General features: G+C 39.3%; 2 protein-coding genes across 2 annotated transcripts; one reads left to right on the top strand and one right to left on the bottom strand.

The window, feature by feature from the left end:
* Positions 1–8: 8 nt before the first annotated feature.
* Positions 9–9,825, top strand: TSEN2 (tRNA splicing endonuclease subunit 2). The gene is made up of 11 exons (XM_009484133.2): positions 9–182; positions 984–1,065; positions 1,798–1,834; positions 3,625–4,156; positions 4,269–4,346; positions 4,931–4,981; positions 5,652–5,790; positions 7,540–7,576; positions 8,240–8,351; positions 8,972–9,061; positions 9,541–9,825. Exons 1-11 carry the CDS (start codon positions 9–11, stop codon positions 9,598–9,600), a joined length of 1,392 nt encoding a protein of 463 aa, XP_009482408.1. The 3' UTR covers positions 9,601–9,825.
* A 2,709-nt stretch (positions 9,826–12,534) lies between these two features.
* MKRN2OS (MKRN2 opposite strand) lies at positions 12,535–17,893 on the bottom strand. The gene is made up of 4 exons (XM_075713972.1): positions 17,688–17,893; positions 17,179–17,228; positions 16,033–16,195; positions 12,535–13,224 (listed from the first exon to the last, which is right to left on the bottom strand). The coding sequence occupies exons 1-4, from the start codon at positions 17,891–17,893 to the stop codon at positions 13,002–13,004; spliced, it is 642 nt and encodes a 213-aa protein (XP_075570087.1). The 3' UTR covers positions 12,535–13,001.
* Positions 17,894–18,027: the final 134 nt, after the last annotated feature.

The raw sequence follows: 18,027 nt of genomic DNA, 5'->3' as shown, positions 1-18,027 counted from the left end.
ATTAGGAAATGGCAGAAGCGGTTTTTCATCCCCCAAGAAGGAAAAGAAGAGTTTTTGAGTCATATGAGTCTCCCTTTCCTGTGGATGTAGGTGGCAAGGATTTCAGAATATGCCAGGCTGAAATCATTAACAACAATGTTATTGTGAGGAACCCTGAAGATATTGAACAGCTTTATAACAAGGTGCTGTAGCCTGTTTGCACAGTATTTTTAGTGTTTTAAATGTAGGTCAAGCATAATACTTGTTAAAATCTGCCTGCCTTTATGCTTTCCTTCCCCTTCAGCTTCCAGTAATCCTCCATATCTCTCTCCTCTCCTGAAATCAGCACAAAACGTATATTCTGTATCAAATGTGAAAAGTATGTTGTTCTTATCCCAGCAAATAAATTTTGGAATGAAGTGACATTGTGAGCTAAAAAACAGCTACAAAGACTTCATGTTTGTTATGTTTATTTCTCCTTTCAACATTTTATGCAACTTTGCAAAAGCATTTTCTTGTTTTTAAAGCTCAGGAAGTTGGAATATTAATGTTTTATAAATGCTTTTATAATTCTTTTAACTTGAGTGATTTCCAGAGTAAAATCAGCTACGTTAAGCCTTTTATGTCTGGGTACCATTTCACCACCATTCTTGTGCAGTAGCTTTATCCATCTCTTTGTTTTCTGTTATGCATTGTGGCAGAGTTGATGCATAGGTGTTTTCTTCTGTATCTGCTTTCAAAAGTCTACTTGCAGATGTCAACTGACAAATATTTAGAATTGAGGAAAAAGACCAAACACCCTCCACTGGTTAAATCTTTGAGTGCAGGTGTTTAACATTGATCTAGCTATCAGAAGCTAAGCAGCAAGCTTTAGGCAAAGCTTAAATGCTGCACAGTTTCAGTTTATTTTTTTCAGCTGATCTTGGCAGTCAACCTTTTGTAATTTGGAAAGAAGGTAATTTTTGTGTCATGACATAATAAGGATTTTTTCCTTTTCTGTGAAGGGCTATTTTGGAAAAGGTATCCTTTCAAGAAGTCGACCAGTGTACAGCATTTCAGATCCTTTACTGGTTACTAAGTGGCAAGGTAAACGGTGCCCATTCGTACTTCCATCACTATTCTAATAGTACTTTTCACTTTTCTTCGCTCATTGAAGATATATGTTTATAAATTACACACAGAAAAATAATCTCTCTACTGGGTCAGATCATGGATCCCTCTCTCCCCATACCTCATGATGTACAAGATGCCTAGGAAAATACAAGAACAGGAAACGTAATGTCGATAGCTCCTTAGTGCTTTCTTCTAGCCTTCACTGATTTGTTGCTTAGGAAGTCTGTAAGTAAAGGTATCGTCCTTGGACTTTTCTTTGTATAACTATCCAGTTTTTCTTGGTTATAATCTGTAGGTTTTAGTGTCCATGAAATCATTAGGCAAGGATATGTGAAATTTTTAATCTGCTTATAGCCAGTTGCATGTAGTCTGCTCTTGGTTGTTTATAGAACAACTGTCATTCTTTATTCATCTTTTCCATGACAGTTAAGTCTCAATAGACATCACTGGGTTTTATCATATCCCTCCATAATTGTCTTTTTATGGGCTGGAGAAAAATAATGTATTTAGCAGTTCCTCTTGTGCAGGCTGTTACCTCTGTACCTTTTCTAGTTCTGTTGTGCCCTTCTTGAATACAAGTGGGACCAAAATGGCATAGAGGATTAAAAATGGGGGTAACTACTAGGCTGTAATTACCTCAGTGATCAAAATCACATGAAAACATTTTTATATTGATGAAACAATTTATGATTTTTCTTTATACAGGTGCTAACATAAACATGCCTATAATTGCATCTAAAAAGTAAGTTAATTTACATTAATTTGTTCTTGTTGTTTTTAGGAAACATTTTATTTACTATTTTTCAGATTGTTTGCTGTATAGATGATGATGATGACTTGCTTCTATTTATTTTTATTTCATTTATAAATCACAGTAGAAAAACTAGAAATAGAGTAGGTGATATTCAGCATGGTTTTTGGTCTCAGCTTGCAGGTATTAATTGCTTAATAGAAGCCAAGATTGAGTGCATGCATAGTAGTATGTGTAATTAATTCATAACAATATAAAGCATAATAAACTTGTTCCTCATCTGAGGAGGAAAAAGAAGTTTCTAGGGCAGGCTATTTAAAGTAACTCCCATTTCCTTATTGAATTATTATAGTGTGGGCTGAAGCACCTCTTGAACTTCTATAATACATAAATGTTTTACTTTTTTTTTTTTTTTAACTCTCTATTAACACTGCTAGTTTGTACATTTAGCAAAACAGAGTGCTGGACCACATACTTATTTTGTTCCGCTTAAATAGTGTATGAACTAACTGTTAAGAGTGTGCAGGTTAGTTACTCTGTTTGCTTTAAGTTTATGGTACCTCTAAAACTTTTGCTTTATCTAAATGTAAAAGTTATGCTCCTTCAGTCCTCAACTTTAGGTAAGACAAACAGGAGCAATATTACTACTACTGCTACTACAGTTGTTATTGCTTGCAAAACCACTTGTCATTCTTAATTAGTTTGTGACTGCTTTATGTGTCAGCAAATACAGCTGAGCATCAATGAAAGTGTCACTGCATTGGTGCAGAAAGTGCATCATGATCTGTCTCAGTAGATCTGTAAGTGCAAATTATATGGTAATTAAATCAGAGGACAAAGAGGAGTCTATTTTTTTTATAACAAAAAGTACAACACTGAATTATATAGCTTTATTATGAGACTTCAGAGGGACTTATATTTTGTGTTGACACATGCAGTTTGCATTTAATTGTCTTTGCAGTTCTTCATTACCTGGTCTGTAATTGCTGTGTTAGCATTTTGTTTGGGGAAATAGAGAATATTGTACTAGAGTTGTCCAGGTTTGAATAAGGACAGCTGCACTCAGCTACCTGTAACTTTCACAGAATGAAGATTAATGTCTTTAACTGGATATCAATGTTCTCTTCCAAGGAGAAATAATTAAAGGGGCACTAAAAACTCTATCATAGTTGAAAAATATTAGAAACATTTACAGCTTTCAGCTACTATCTCACTGATAGGATTATTGTTATTTCTCAGGGATGTGAGGGTTTTGTTTAAAACTGAAGGTAGTTTCTGGTTAAGATTTTTATGCTGGTGTTTTTGCTATGTCATTGCTGTTTCAAAGGTAGTTAAAACAGAGTTTGAAGATACTGTTCTCAGCAGTTAGCTGTATAATAGATGAAGTATGTGAGAGATCTATATGCAAAGTCCTGTTGCATGTTTTTATCATGCAAGCTCCGATACCAAGATGTTTTTGCAGGGAATTCAGGGTTCTTGTGTGGTTCTTGTGCAATGTTTGGTAACAGTGTTTGTTGCCGCAGAAATTTAAAAGGCAAAACAAAGCCAAAGAAGGTTAGCAGACTCTTGATGTTCGGTAATGTCTGCAGCTTCCTGAAGACTGGAGTCCTATTACATTGTGCATGTATTTTGCATAGCAGTTATTGGGGTGTGTGTTCAGATTTGTTTTGTGAACTGTGCTGAATCGTCTTTTTTTTTTTTTTTTAAGATGCTTGTTTTTAAGATGTTAATTAAAAGATGTAATGCCCTAGAACTTCTCATTTATTTTACTTGTTTACTAGGTACCAATGTCATCTTCAGTGGGCTAAAAGTATTTTGCAAGAGCAAGGATTTGATGACTGCTCGGTTACCAAAATTCTTGAAAATTACACTAAGCCAATTGAGCTGCCATTTTTGGAAGAGGAGGGAGCTGAACAAACTGGTAATAGTTGCAACAGAATGGGCCCAAATACAGAAAATACCAAACTTTCCAGAGAATCATCTACAGATACTGGAAATGTAGTAGCCCTAAGTCCTGAGAATCAGAATGAAGGCTACAAGAAAGCCTGTTTGGAAGGAGATCCAGCGTTTGATCCTGTGGCCATATGTGGCTCTAAAGAACAGGAACAAGGTGACTTGAAAGAGATAGCTGAAGTGTCTTGCCAGAAGCATGGTTTTCTTGTGCATTGCAGCTGCAAGACTAAGGAGAGCACTGAGCAAAGATCTTCTGAGATGATCAAGTCAAAAGAATGTGCCCCAGAATATGTATTGGTGCAAGAGGAAGAAGAAGGTAGCTTATGTCCTGAAGGTGGCTCTGCTCATGCGCAAGAAAATGTAAGGATAAAGAGTATCCTAATCTTTTAGAAAAATTATATCAGTGCTATTTTCAGAATTCAGTATTTTTTCTAGTTTAAAGTTTTAGTAATACAGTAAATTTTTCTTGTAGCTTGTCAAGAAGGAAAAACTAGTATGCAGACGAAATCCATTTAGGATTTTTGAATATTTACAACTCAGCTTGGAAGAGGTATGTTTCAAGTACAGTACAAGTTGTTTTACTTTTAATCTGAAAAGTAAATGTTAATCTATGTTACAATGTAATTTAATACCTGTTTCTAAAGTACAGGGTTCTCCTGTGTCTCTTAAGTATGTGGATTGCCTTAGTCACTAAACTTATTTTTGATAACCTGTGATAATTACACGAGATGGTTAAAAAAAATATACATAGGGTCCAATCCCATTCGCTTTAGATGAATAATCCCAGTGACAAAAGAGGTCAGTGGTAGGACTTAAGTATAGAAATACCAGGAATATAACATTTATATAAATCCTGCTTTGATTGTGCTGCTTCTAAATGTGTTTGCGTGTGTTAGTTTTAACACCATGCCTTCAGGAGTCTACAGCACATGCATAGATTTTTTTGTAGTGCTGTGTCTCTTGAAATGTAAAGGTCATGAAGACAAATCTCAAAGGAAACTTTCTGGCAACTTGTTTGTCTTGATGACATTAGGATTCTTCTATAAAATTAATTTGAACCTTTGTTCTTGCATGGAATATAAACTACAGGAAGAGTTTAGCTATCCATTAAACTTATTCTGTTTATTTTTTCAGGCTTTTTTCTTGGTGTATGCTCTGGGATGTTTAAGTATTTATTATGGTGAGGTAAGAGATTGTATTAATTTTGGATTACTGGGGATACCATTAGTCTGGATATGTTTTGGGCTGAATTTTTTACCTACTATGGCAGTATTTTATGCTGTTAATTCTGAAGGAGGAAATACCAGAGTAATTAGGGAGTTTTTCTTATAAGTAATGATATTTCTGTTTATGAAATACTAGTCTGAAAGTTTTATGTTTACCAAGGCAAACACAGTTAAGCACAGTCTTTCTGTAGAGAAAGTTTTTTGTTGTAACTCAGGCAGGAAATATGGGGAAAGCAAGTATGGGAGGAATAATATGGTGAGTAGTCTCTCTTTCCTGAAACAGGAAAATTCCTTGGAGTTTTAAGCATTTATCTATAAGTGTATCAAGCTACTGTTAATGTAATGACAAAATAATTGAAACCTATGGTTCTAGTTTAAGATTTATCGGATTCTCCATTAAACAAGGGCATTATGGGACTGACTGTGAAATTCTTAAAAAAAAGAATCACTAAATGGAGCAAGAGGTTTCTGTCTTGTATTTAGGGATTCCACATTTTATTGCCTGAAGTTCATGCTCTTTGTAGTAGACTGTGATATTTGATATTTGGCTGTTACACTCTACTACACGCAGTATTATATCTGCTTAATATTAATATAGTCACATTAATGCCGTTGTTTGTGATTTGTAGGAGCCCTTAACTATTTTGAAGCTATGGGAAGTTTTCAGCGAAGTGAAGCCCAATTTTAAAACTACCTACATGGCGTATCACTACTTCCGCAGTAGGGGTTGGGTCCCCAAAGTTGGTCTGAAGTATGGAACTGATCTCTGTGAGTAACTTGCTTAAAAAATGGGACATTTTCAAGTGACTTCTCTACAGGCAGTGCAAGACTCCAGTGCCAAAGATTAATTCAACAATGAGGAGCTGCATGACTGGAGCAGGCTTTGCTACTTGCAGTTGGCAAAAGACATTTTTGGCTAGACTGTGGGTTAGCAATAAAGTTAGGATGTGAGTGGAAGATAACATCATATATCCAGTAGCTGAAGAGATAGCTTGAAAGGCCTGTTGTTTTGCTTCGTGAGTTTAATAATACAGGATTGCACTGAAATTCCCAAGTTTCTCTATCCCCTTCTAAACACATCTTCTGCAATATTAACAGGACAGTCTCTGGAAAAGCAGGTTTGCATCTAGATCCCAATTCACCTCAAAGTCGATGCATCTCATTATTCATCCTGTTTAATGGAAGCTGGACTTCTGCTGAACTGCTAAGACTGTTTCTCTGTATGGTGGGGTTTTTTTGGGGGAGAGGAAGGAGCAGGGACTTGCTTGTTTGTTAACAGTAGGGTTTTTAATCTTACAGAAATAATTAGTAGCGTCCATAATCCCTTGCTAAGTAATTCAAGAACTACATTCAGCTCACGTCAACATAAACAATACAGTAATGCCTGTCATTACAGGAAAATGTGCATGAAGGGAGATATTTCTTAATGTATGCATGCAAACCAGCAGGTGTTTCAATACTGCTGAAGCAGTTTTACTGTTTTGGGGTTTGTGAATTTGAGTATGTTGAGGTTGTGCTGAGCCTAGTCCTTTAGATCAGTACATAGGTTTGGCTGAATTCATCATCAGTGTTCTTAGTACCCTGGGCTGAAGGTGGGGTTTTGATATTGATCACCTGATGTATATGTGAAATTGATACCAGTTTGTTCACCATTCATTTGTATTCTGGCCTGAATTTGCTGTTTAGCATCACTACCTTTGGATTTGTGCCAGACAAAGGAAGTGGATTAGTTTAAGGCTAGTGGGAGTTCTGCCTTAGTCCTGAGCTCCTCTAGCTTCTTGTTCTTTGGCAGTACCTTCTTAGAGTTGGTATTACTACAGTTGCTTATAATGGATAATTTGCAAATCATGGTTGTCACTGGAATGAAGTCCTGCTCATCCTTTTCCTGACAGGGTCTGTGCTAGCCAGCTGTATACGAAAACCTGCACTAGTTAAAGAAAGTCCCCTCTTAGAAGCTCATGACAAAGGGAAGACAGGACATGTAACCATTTAGCTCACAGCTGTAATGAGCCTTGTGTACCCTTGGATAGAGAAGGAACTTTTAGTGGGTCTGGTGGGCAGTATGTAAGAACTTGTGCCCTGTGCCTCTCCTAAAAGTTGTGGAAAATGCTTGCTTGGAACAGAAACTCAATGGCTTATTGTGATCTTTTACTTGTACTCCAGTGGCTCAAATTCTGTTGTGAATACAGTGTTAAAAGCATGAGTCTGTTACAGAAAAATTCCATCTCAAACTTCTTCCCATGGCAATTGCCAACTGTCCTTTGGCTCTTCTACTTTAACTTTTACCTGCCACTCCACTGCCCTGAGTCACCCTGCTGCTCCCATGTTTTTTTTGTCTCTTCCCTCTCTCTCTCCATTTGCTGGACAACTTAATTCTGAGCAGAATTCAAGTGTGTTGAAGTTCCGTCTTGTGTAATTAAACCTTACAAAACATTTGAAAATATTTATGGACCCAGATATTAAACTCAGAAGGAAACTCTGTGATTATCTAACTAAGGTGTTTCTCTTTCGTTTCAGTGCTGTATCAAAAAGGCCCCCCCTTCTATCATGCAAGGTTTGAAGCTCATGTTTCTGTCTAATTTCTTATTTTCAAATTAGTAAACTTCTCCCACACAAATTTAGTGTCTTCACTGGTTAAGCACTTATTCTTCACTCAAAACACTTTGCCAGATGCATTCATACTGGGAAAGCAAAAGTCCTTTTAGCAGAGGTACTAAATAACACAGTTTCATTGAATTCATATAATGGTAGTAAGACGTTAAAAATTAAAGGTTGCAGTGAGCATATTTAGCACTTATATGATGAATGCACTCAAGAAAGTAATTTGATTTAATAATACTGACTTAAAAATATATGGTATGGATAGTTTATGTAATTTGGGAGAAAAATCGTTTAAGGGATGATAATTATCTTTATTCATTAGCTAGTCAGGTTGAACTCCTAGGTAATAAATTGATTATAAATGTCAGATTTGCATTCATAAGAGAATGCTACAAACATCAGCAGAAGGGTGGGGAGGGAAGCTGTCAGTAAGCATATTCACAACTTCATCTTTTCTCCTCTTTTCCTAGTAGAAAGAGACAGGTTTCACAACTTGCTTACTGCATGCTGGCGTATTGCTTAACACCAGCTTTTAGGCTCTAATTCTTAAGTTTCATGATCTTCCTAAAATGGTAACTTTATTTCTGTGTGTTGTCCTGTCTGCTTTGTTTTCCAGTTACTCTGTCATTGCTGAATTAGTTGATGATAATTTTGAAGGTTCTCTTCGCAGACCACTCAGCTGGAAATCCTTGTCTGGGTTGAACAGAACAACTGTCAATGCTTCTAAGGTAAGTGTGAGTTTAAAAATAGCTAGTTTTAAAATAGCTTTAAAATGATAAATATACAGCTTAGTTCCAAAGAACAGGGAGTTGGAGTGAGACTGGAAAGAGAATCCTGTTTCTAGTCAGCTGAAGAACGTGTTGAGTTGCCAGTAGGCAAACAAGAGTTTCCTTTGTCAATATCCAGATGAGTTCTGGAAGAAGCTTACTAAAGTTCTGTCACCTGTAGGAATGTTAAAAGTTGCGTGAAGAATAGAAGAAAGACCCGAAGTACATTTCTTTTCTGTGTGCCACTTGTTTTTTTTTAAAGCCCTCTCCATCTACCATGATTTTCTTTTGGACAGTGAAACTGAAAGTTTCCAAAAGATTTTCTCTGTGATAGAGCCTCATACATAGTGCTTCCATACTCACAGTCATGCTGCTCAGGTGTTGTTATAGTTCTAGCTTATCTTGTAGCAGTATTATGCTTTGATAAGGAAAATGATATGCATATTATACAGCTCTCCCCAACTTGTTTTGCAGAAGACATCTTGTAGAAAACTTGGTATCTGCATTTCTAACTTACCAAAAACTTGTATAGAAAGAAGTCAGTTGAAATTCATGTATTCATGTTTTCTGTTTACCAACAGGAACTTATGTTATGCTATTTGATTAGACCGTCTGACATGACTGAGAGAGAGATGTTGACACCAGAATGTATGAAAAGAATTAAGGTTCAGGTGAGTAATTACTTCTCTCCTTTGCTTGTGTAGCTTTGCCTTGGGGCAGCTGGACAGCTAACTGTAAGAGCCTCCTTGAACTGTTGCTTGCTCTTTAGCGTGCTTTGTTTTTGCACGCATAGCTGCGATAAAATAACTAGATTTCTTTGTGCCCCAAGGCATGAGAAGTGCATTGCAGGCTCTTTAAAGACTGAAGATCTTCTGATCTAAATTTTAATGTTGCTGCTACTGTGAATGTAAGCGTTTGCATGGGAAAACGGGGATACCTGTGGACACTGTAAGTTAATGTATGTTTAAAAATTAAGGGAGAAAAATGTGTCAGAGACCAGCTCACTTCAGGAACAAATGTAGTAACCTACTAAAATTTCTCAGTGGTCACATAATGTACGTCAATTTGCTAAAGGCTTAATCCCCATCCCTCACTGATTATCTGTAGCTTCCCCCCCACCCCCCATAATAATTGCTGGTTTTTATTTCAGGAGCTGATTGTAACTCGTTGGGTTTCTTCCCGTGAACGCAGTGAGCAAGATGAACTTTGACTGACTGTATAGGAAAAACTCTTTTTCTTTTGTCTTTTTTTTTTTTAAACCACTTCTTGCTGTTTTTTCCTGATCTTCTCATGATGAATCATTGCCTCAGAACAGTTTCTATTACCATATTCAGTTGGTATGTATAAATGCTATTTAAAATATGGTATATCCTCTTTACTGGAGAGAGAAAAACAACACTGAACTGTAATAATGCATATGAAGAGGAAAAAATTAAAGCTGTGTCCCAACTCAAAATACTTGTTTGTTTCCTTAAAACTTACAAACATGTATGTTTGAATGGTGGCTAGACTGCAGTGATTAGTAATGGTATTTTTAATATTATGACAGATCCAGGCATTCGTGCTGAATAGGCACTACAGCCTGCAAAACCACTGAAGTCCAAAACCTGAATGTCTTCCTGAAAGCCTAAGCAATGAGGGATCAAACAGTTTTCTGGGAATACCTCACATATTCTTCAGAGTTGAACTTGGGAATTGTAAGGCTAACTTTGTTTTGTGGCTCATCACGGGGTCATACATTTTTTCAGAAATGAGGACTTAAACTTGATAGTCCTCAAGTTTAATGCTGTTTTTTAACTAGTTAAAACAGCAGTAATTACAGTGAGCCAAATAAACTTTTGGGATACTTGTGGTACCATTCTTCTTCAACCAAAACCAAGTCAGGTTCATCATAGCCTTGATGAAGTTGCACAAACTTAGATTTGGGGAGAGGTTTGGCTGTTGCAAAATTGAGCATTGTAGCACGTTGCTATTAGGTGCCTAGACCCTGGAACTTGGTGGTTTATTTTCACAAGTGCTGCTCAGAATTGAGGAACTCTTCCCAGAATGTGCAAGGATTTAAATTAATTCTGGGGTCTAAGCACCCAGCAGCGAAGTTACGTGTTAGGTACCTTTCCCCATTTGGGTAAGATGTTTGTCTTCCCTTGGGATTTGCAGCATAAGATTCCTTCTTGAAAGTAAGAGCCTAATCTTGCCCCATGACAGCAAGAAGCCCTGACCACAAGCTGATGCCCTTTACTTTTCTTGAGGACAGGTTACTGTGCTGAAAATAATGAAGATTTGCTGAGCTAGTAAGAGGAAGTCAGTCTCTCTAGCTTGGCAAGTGTACGTCTCAGTTTCATCACTGCTTTTTTCTCCTTTATCCAGCAACTACAACAGTCTATACACTTTTTTTTAATAGTGCACTTGTAGCTCTCTTTGCCCTGGCCTATCATATGTTGTAAAAGAGACTGGGAGACACCACTGCATTTTGTGTAGAGTGAGGTATGGGAATGTGCTGAGCAGTTCTGCCTTGCTACACTAGGTGCCTGCTATTTTCTACCTTTTTTGTAAGATCTAATCATCTAGATTGCAGGTTGTTAAATATGTTTACTATTGTTAAGCCACATTTGGAAAACAAACCCACCCAGCAGGTATTCAGCTGTCTTTCAAGTAGAGCCAGGAAGTTTAAGTATCAACTACACTGCATTTTAAGTATTGCTGCTTTAGATTCAGGCATTTGAATTCCATCTTAGTCTGTGAACAGTAAGCTGCTTTGCTTCACCATGCTGTTAAGATCGCCCGCCCCGCCCTGCCGTGGTTGTGAGAGAACACATTTGGTGTAGCAGTAAAGGATGCATTATAGCTGGTGATCATGACACTGTTTGGGATTTTCTTTGTGCTGTTTTCATTCGCTATAAAAGGAGGTTTGCCTCCTGGTCGCAGGAAATTTTCCAGGGCTGGTAAAAATTCTGTCAACTCAGACTGCTCCCACCAAACACAAAACCACAATCTTGTTTACTTAGGCAGTTTAGATTGTAAAGCCATGTCATGAATGCAGGAAACTGTACAACTCAAAGTGGAAGATCTGCTAGTCTTTGCTTTCATTTAATATGACTTCTACTGGAAAGATGTAAAATGAAAATGTTAATTGTATAATAGCTTTTTCAAGCTGAACAGGTAGGTACGTGTTGACTGTACGTGGCAAAGTGTTTTATGTCTAGCTGCAGATGACAGTGCTTCATGTTTCAGTACTGTTGTATCAAATAACTTACATTAGATGGTTGTACCATAGCACTGATACTTGCCATTGTACTTATATTTTGCCAATTAAAATACAGTACTTAAATGAAGTACGGACTCTGATTCACTCAGAAATAGCATACCATAACTACTTTTTGTAAGCCAAATCCTAGCTGAAGAATTCTGACTTCACTAGGAGCGGGTGGATAGGAGGTCTCTAGCAGCAGCCGAATTGCGCATTTCAAGCTGGTCATCTCTATTGTGTTGTGGTTTTTGAATATGCTTTTAAAGGAGCTATAATTTAGAATTCAGCAAGAAGTGGAAGAACATGGAGGGGGGGAAGTGTGTAAAGTGTGGTGTATGCAGCTAGAGAGTATTGGGGGGGCAGGGGTAATGCAGTTTGTGTATACAAAAGTATAAACTAGATGTGGGCAAAACCCTGATCATTTATGATTACTTCTCCATCTTTGAGAAAACAGGACTTAGATCTAGACTAAAACCAGCTTCTTTTGCAGAAATTAGTAGAAGGAAAAAAAGCTGAAATTATTTTCTTAAAGTAGAATGTAAGTAAATAAAGTGAAATTGCACAAAATTATGGACTGCACAATTTTGACCTCAGCATACACTTCTGTGTAATGTACAATAGGTAAAAGTGCTGTTGGAGGATCTTTTTAATTTTTTTTAAGTTAAATTTCTTTTTGTTAAGTTCTAAAGTTTTAACTCGGAGATAAATCCTGAGGGGTCTGTTGCTTGTTACAGATACTAACAGATACAGGCACTAAATCATTATCGTCTAATAGTAAGCATCTGCCTTGCTTTGAGGAATAAATGTGCAAAATGTAAAGAAAAATTGGAAAAGAACTATATCTGGCAAAGAGGCTGGATTTATTTGTTGTTATATTTATTAGTAATTAAAGGAAGATAACTTTGCATGTAGTAAATCTGCATTAAGTCATGGACTTTGGATTTCAGCAGCACGCAAGCACAAATTCCTTTTTTTCACTCATCAGTAAACAAATGTGACAGGAAAAAAACATTTGGGTTTGCTACAGCTTAAGTCACCACAGTTCATTTGTTAAAACCTTTAATTACACAGCAGTTACAATTTCTGGTATTAAGTGTCTCAGCAGAACAGAGCATATAGTGAATGTAAATAGGAAAACATTTTTCCATATGAATAGTTCCCACAGAAATTTTCTGTAGTGTGTACACTGTATGTACGTTATTTCATTCAAATGCACAAGTTTAGTTTCCCGATGCTTCCATGATGTGCAGGTTAATGTGTACAGTTAATTGTGGTTTTAAATACATTAAGTAGATCATGCATCTCAAACCATGAGATTTGGAGTCTTAAGACTGCAGATGTTTTAATACAGCTACTTGTCATTTTCAGCACTGTTTTTCTTGATCAGGAAGAAGGGGTACAATGTAGAAATCATTAGCTGTTAGCTCCTGATGCAGAGTAATGTATTTGGAAGCTTTCTTTGTCTGTGGGATCACAAATTTCTCTGTAAATTCACTTTTACTCATTTGCTGTTTTCCTTGTGCAGTCAGTACACTGTTAATGAATGCCAGTGCGTACGTGTAGCAGTTGTGGTCATGTTCGTCATACCTAGGAAAAACATCTCGTTAGTAAAAGTTAGCACTAATCCATTAATTACTGTGCATGGAGGAATATTTTACTGAGTGAAATAAAGCAGTGCACGCTCTCCAAGAACTATTGCCACTTTCCTTTAATGCTGGCACTTAAATATATTCTATTCATAGCAAGTTGTACTTTCCAGCCAGGGATACTAGAAACTGTGAGCATTTGAAAACAAACAAACAAACAAAAAAACCTGCAGACTTTACAATAATGAGTTTACTTTTTATACTTATTTGGCTTTTACTTTGTTAACCTTTGCTCTTCCATGTAGTGTTACTCTGTTATCTTGAAAACTTCTTCCTGCAGCAGTAATATTGTGTGCCACCATGTGCGCTTCTTCCAGTGTGGCATTAACTTGGAAGCTTACTTAAAATCAAGTAAATTCCATCACTAATATGTTGATACAGGTGCTATACGGTATGTGAGTCAAACTCCCGTTGGCAATAATTTGTGCCAATTGCACAAGGACAATAATACTAGCTGAATAGGAGGAGTAACCATTGAAAATGTTCTTGCCTTTTTTTCCTCCCCCCTACCCTACCCTAGGAGCATATGGCACTTACCTGTTCCTTTCACTGTCAAGAGTGTTTCTCAGATTCTCCCAAATGTTTCATGTTGGCCACTAACTTCAGTAATTTATTCCATTCCCTCACCACATAGTGCTGCTTTTTCCACTGGCCCTGTGTAACTGCATTTGATACAGACCTGCTCCCCTTGCTCTTCCTAGCCCTGTGACTCCTTCCTTGCCTTGTACCGTCAGTAGCTCCACGGTCTGTGTTGCCACAGGGAATCTTCTGCCAGGCTTGCCTGTCAGCCCTGGGAATTTACAAGGTGTTTTTGCAAGATCTGAGGACTATGGGTATCAAAGCAACCCTGTGACCCTGAGCCCAGGTCAGGACAGCTCACTGTTTTCTTCAAAGCTCTTCTGGTTTGTTAAGAGTATCTGAAGTGACCTACAAGCTGCCATTTAGTAAGCAAGTGATTTGCTACAGTGTACTTACCAAAATAACTGTTAAGGAAAAGTAATTATGAGTAACTTCAAAGAGTGGCCATCATCACTGTGCAGTACCAAACATCTGGAAGTTACACTGAAAAAAATGTTGGGTTCGCCAGCTCAGGGCTGAGTCTGCAGAGTGCCGCAGCATGTCTGGGTAACTTATGTGTACACAAGTGCTCTACTGAGTTAGTTCCACGATTTAGCAGAGCATGTAACTTTTCATTTTTGTTTTTATAATGCAAAAGCTTCTGTAATACACTTCTTATTACCATCTGTGTCTTCCAGTTAGCATCTCATTTTTGGGAAGCATGTCTTTATATCCTGACAAGCAAACCCAGTATCTCCCAGTAATTTAAGATATTCTCAGTCATGGCTGTGGCTGCTGTTCTTTGCTGCTGTTATATACCATCCTTCCAGTAAATGAAAAGCAATCAAGAAAATTAGAATCCAGCTTGGCCTGAACCCAAAGGAGTTACAGGATTAGTTTAGTGCAGTTCCTGTCCACTGAAAAAATAAACAGAGGAGTTAACTGAACTTTTTATAAGATGTTAAATTTTCAGCAGTTTAGCGGTCACGGGTCTGTGTGTGGAAAAAGTAGGTCACTTTGTCAGGAGGTGGCAAATGGAGGAAAACCAAAGAAAAGCTTGTAGAAGAGATGCACACATCTATCTACCTTCTACCAATGCTTTTTTTGACACCAAGTTAATTTTAGTAATAATGTTAAGGCACTGGGAACTGTAAAAATACTGGAGACACATCCTGTTGGCTTTACAAGTTCCATAGACATTGAAAAATTCTATTCTAGGTCAAATTCTTTCATCTCCTGGTACTAGGGAGATAATACATTATCTCTGAAATTTTATAGTCAAGCACATACAGAATTGCTAAAACCTGCTTTTGATTTGTTGGGTGTATTTTTTTTCTTTTATACAAGCCTACGTTCATTAACTTAAATGCCTCACAGAACTGTGCTCAGACAGGCTGTTTATTGAATGTACTGTTACTGATGAACAGTTCAAGGACTGGTGTTTTCTTGGAGAGCAGGCTGCTTTGTCATCAGCAGGCTTGGTGATGTGGCAATGCATGTTTTAGCTGGGCTGCGTAACTTTTAACACTGTCATCAGGCATTAACTTCAAGGAAAGCTACAAAGAACTGAACGTTCTTGTTGGAACATACTGGTTTAATTCAAAATTTGTGGAAGTCTTTTTGTATTCAACTATCCAAAGCAATGTTACGAACCAGCTGGAAGAGCTGGAAATGAGCCTGTTTCCCATTTCTGATCGTTGACAACAAAGAGGTCATCTGGATGTATAATCTGGGCAAGAATCCCATCTGTGTGGTCAGCCTGTAAATGCAAATACACCTAAAACTGTTGAAACCTAGGAGAAATAATTATAGAATTGCACCTGGGTTTTTCTACTTCTGTACTCAGCAGCATACTCTTAATTAAAGGTAATGTTTGATTGAACTGTTTTTTTCATGCAAGATTCTTTTGTTGCTGAAATCTTCCCAAAAATGATGTCTTATTGTAGAGTTTTTACATTCCAGCAGATGAGCTTGTTACTTATGACTTTAAAACACTCTTTTTCTGTTTAGCAAGGCTACTAAGTTTCAAGACAGCCTGACAGTGTTGTTTAGACTGGTTTGTTAGAAGTGTGCGTTCTAAAGGAGCAAGGCTCTGAATGACCCACAAGCCTCACAGGATCCAAAATGGAATAGCCCAGTTTGTCATCCCAGACTAAAAACTCCTATTGCATCCAGGTTTTTAACTACATACCTGTGAGGAAGCCAGGCATCTCCCACAGAAAATTCCTCTAGGAGCTTATCCCACTGCTGAAGAAGCCCAAACATGTCTGGCTGTACTAGTGGGATACTAATGCACTGTTCCCAACCAGTTTCAGCTCTGTGAATGCCCTCTTCATTGTAATTATACACCACGCCTGAAAACAAAGAGCAACAGATTGTCAGGTGGCACTGGAGAATCAATCAGATCCATATCCTTTTTTTTGTTTTTAAGTGATGAAAGCTACTATTAGTTTTCTATACTGCCATTCTTTCTGAGACTAGCTATACCCTAGCTTCCCATCAGTGGCCTTCTGTGGCTGCAGAGTAGAAAATGCAGTGCTTATCAAAAACCTGTTCTTATTTTTACAATGTAATTTCAGATGCCTTTTGATAACGAAAGCAACTTAAGGACAACCAGTCTTCTTTTTTAAACCCACAAATTAAGACCGCTTTTATATTAAACATCTCAAGTGAGATTTTGCAGGGCGGGCCTACTCTGGAACCTGATGTGATTTTTTTAATGTGGGGACTTTTTAAATTTAATTTAATTAGGGGTATTTTTAGAATTAGCAAAAACTGTCTTTAAGTCAAAATTTCCTGAAACTTTTTAAAAGTGGGCCGCCTAGCTTCTTATTTCCCTCCATCAGGAACAGAAGTCACCTGTCAACTCCATTCTGTGCAGCTCCTCAGGCACGAGAGGAGAGGTGTATGGCTTTGATTTGAAGCTCTGTGTGCTCACTGCTGCAAGGCAAGATAAATTCTTGGACTCAAGATTTTTTTTTTTTTTTTTTTTTTATCTTTACACAAGCCTCTTTTGTAGTGAACAGCTAAGCTCCGGTTCTGCTACCTGCAGCACGCTGAGGAAGTACGCATTCTTCAACAGCAAAGCATCGGATATTTGGATCATAGAATCATAGAATGCTTTGGGTTGGAAGGGACCTTGAGAGATGTTGCAGTCTGCATTTGTAACAGGTACCAGCTATTGCTGCAACAGCAGAGGTGGCTCTGAAATAACTGTCGGGCAATTCAGATCACGGTAGGCAGAGGGGGCAGACCTAAACTGGGCACACAGTCTAAATACCCTTGTATTTAGGGGGACGGGCACTAGTTTGTAAGGCAACTACAAAGTACTTTTTACCATTACTGTTGGTTATTCCAACATGAAGATCAGCCTTCCCGTCGTATCCTCTGAAAGAAAAACAGGGGTGTTGGCGATGGATGCGAGCATTGCTGGTTCCCGTCAGGAGCGCCCTGACACTGTCTCCTCCTGGGAACTCGGCACTTTTCATGCCGCCTGGACCCAAGCTGTGGATGGGGAGGCAAAGCACCACTGAAAACCCGGGGAAGGCATCTTCATTTCCCGAAGGGGCTCTGATCGGCATCCGCGCAGCGGCCGGGCAGGTGCCACCTCCCCGGCGCAGGGTTGGGTGAAGGCCCGCGGGCAGCGGTGCTGCCGGGCCTGCGGCCGCCACTCCGGCAACGCGAGGGCCTGGTGCCCGCCGCCTTTCTCCCCGCGCCTCCGCCCCGCAGCCGGCGCCGTGCGGCGGCAGGCCTGGCTCCCCGGGAGCCGCCTGTCCTGCCCCGGGCAGCGCCGGGGCTCAGCGCCGGGGCAGCCGCTGGCTCCCCCCGCCCTCGGCGGGCCCCTACCCGAGGAAGGTGCCGGCGGTGGGCCGGAGGAGGAAGGCGCGGGGCTGGCGGTGGCCCTGGCGGAAGGGGCTGGGGAGGCGGACGGGGGCGGCGGGCAGCCCGGCGCCGCGCAGGGGGCGGCCGCAGGCGGGGCAGCGCGGCGGCGGCCGGCGGCAGAAGATGTCGGCGCCGCAGTGCCGCACCCGCAGGATGGCGGCCTCCGCCATGGCGGCGCTCTGCCCCGCCGCCCGCCTGTCTATGGTCGCGGCGAGCGGCGCTCTAGCCCGCCCCGACGCGCCTCTGTGGCGCGGCGCGTCGGTGAATAGCGTCCGTGCGGGCCGCCGGCGGGGGGTGGTGTCGC

Source organism: Pelecanus crispus, chromosome 7 (genome assembly GCF_030463565.1).
Source record: "Pelecanus crispus isolate bPelCri1 chromosome 7, bPelCri1.pri, whole genome shotgun sequence".
Taxonomy (NCBI): Eukaryota; Metazoa; Chordata; class Aves; order Pelecaniformes; family Pelecanidae; genus Pelecanus; species Pelecanus crispus.
This window is presented reverse-complemented; position numbering and strand designations above follow the sequence as displayed.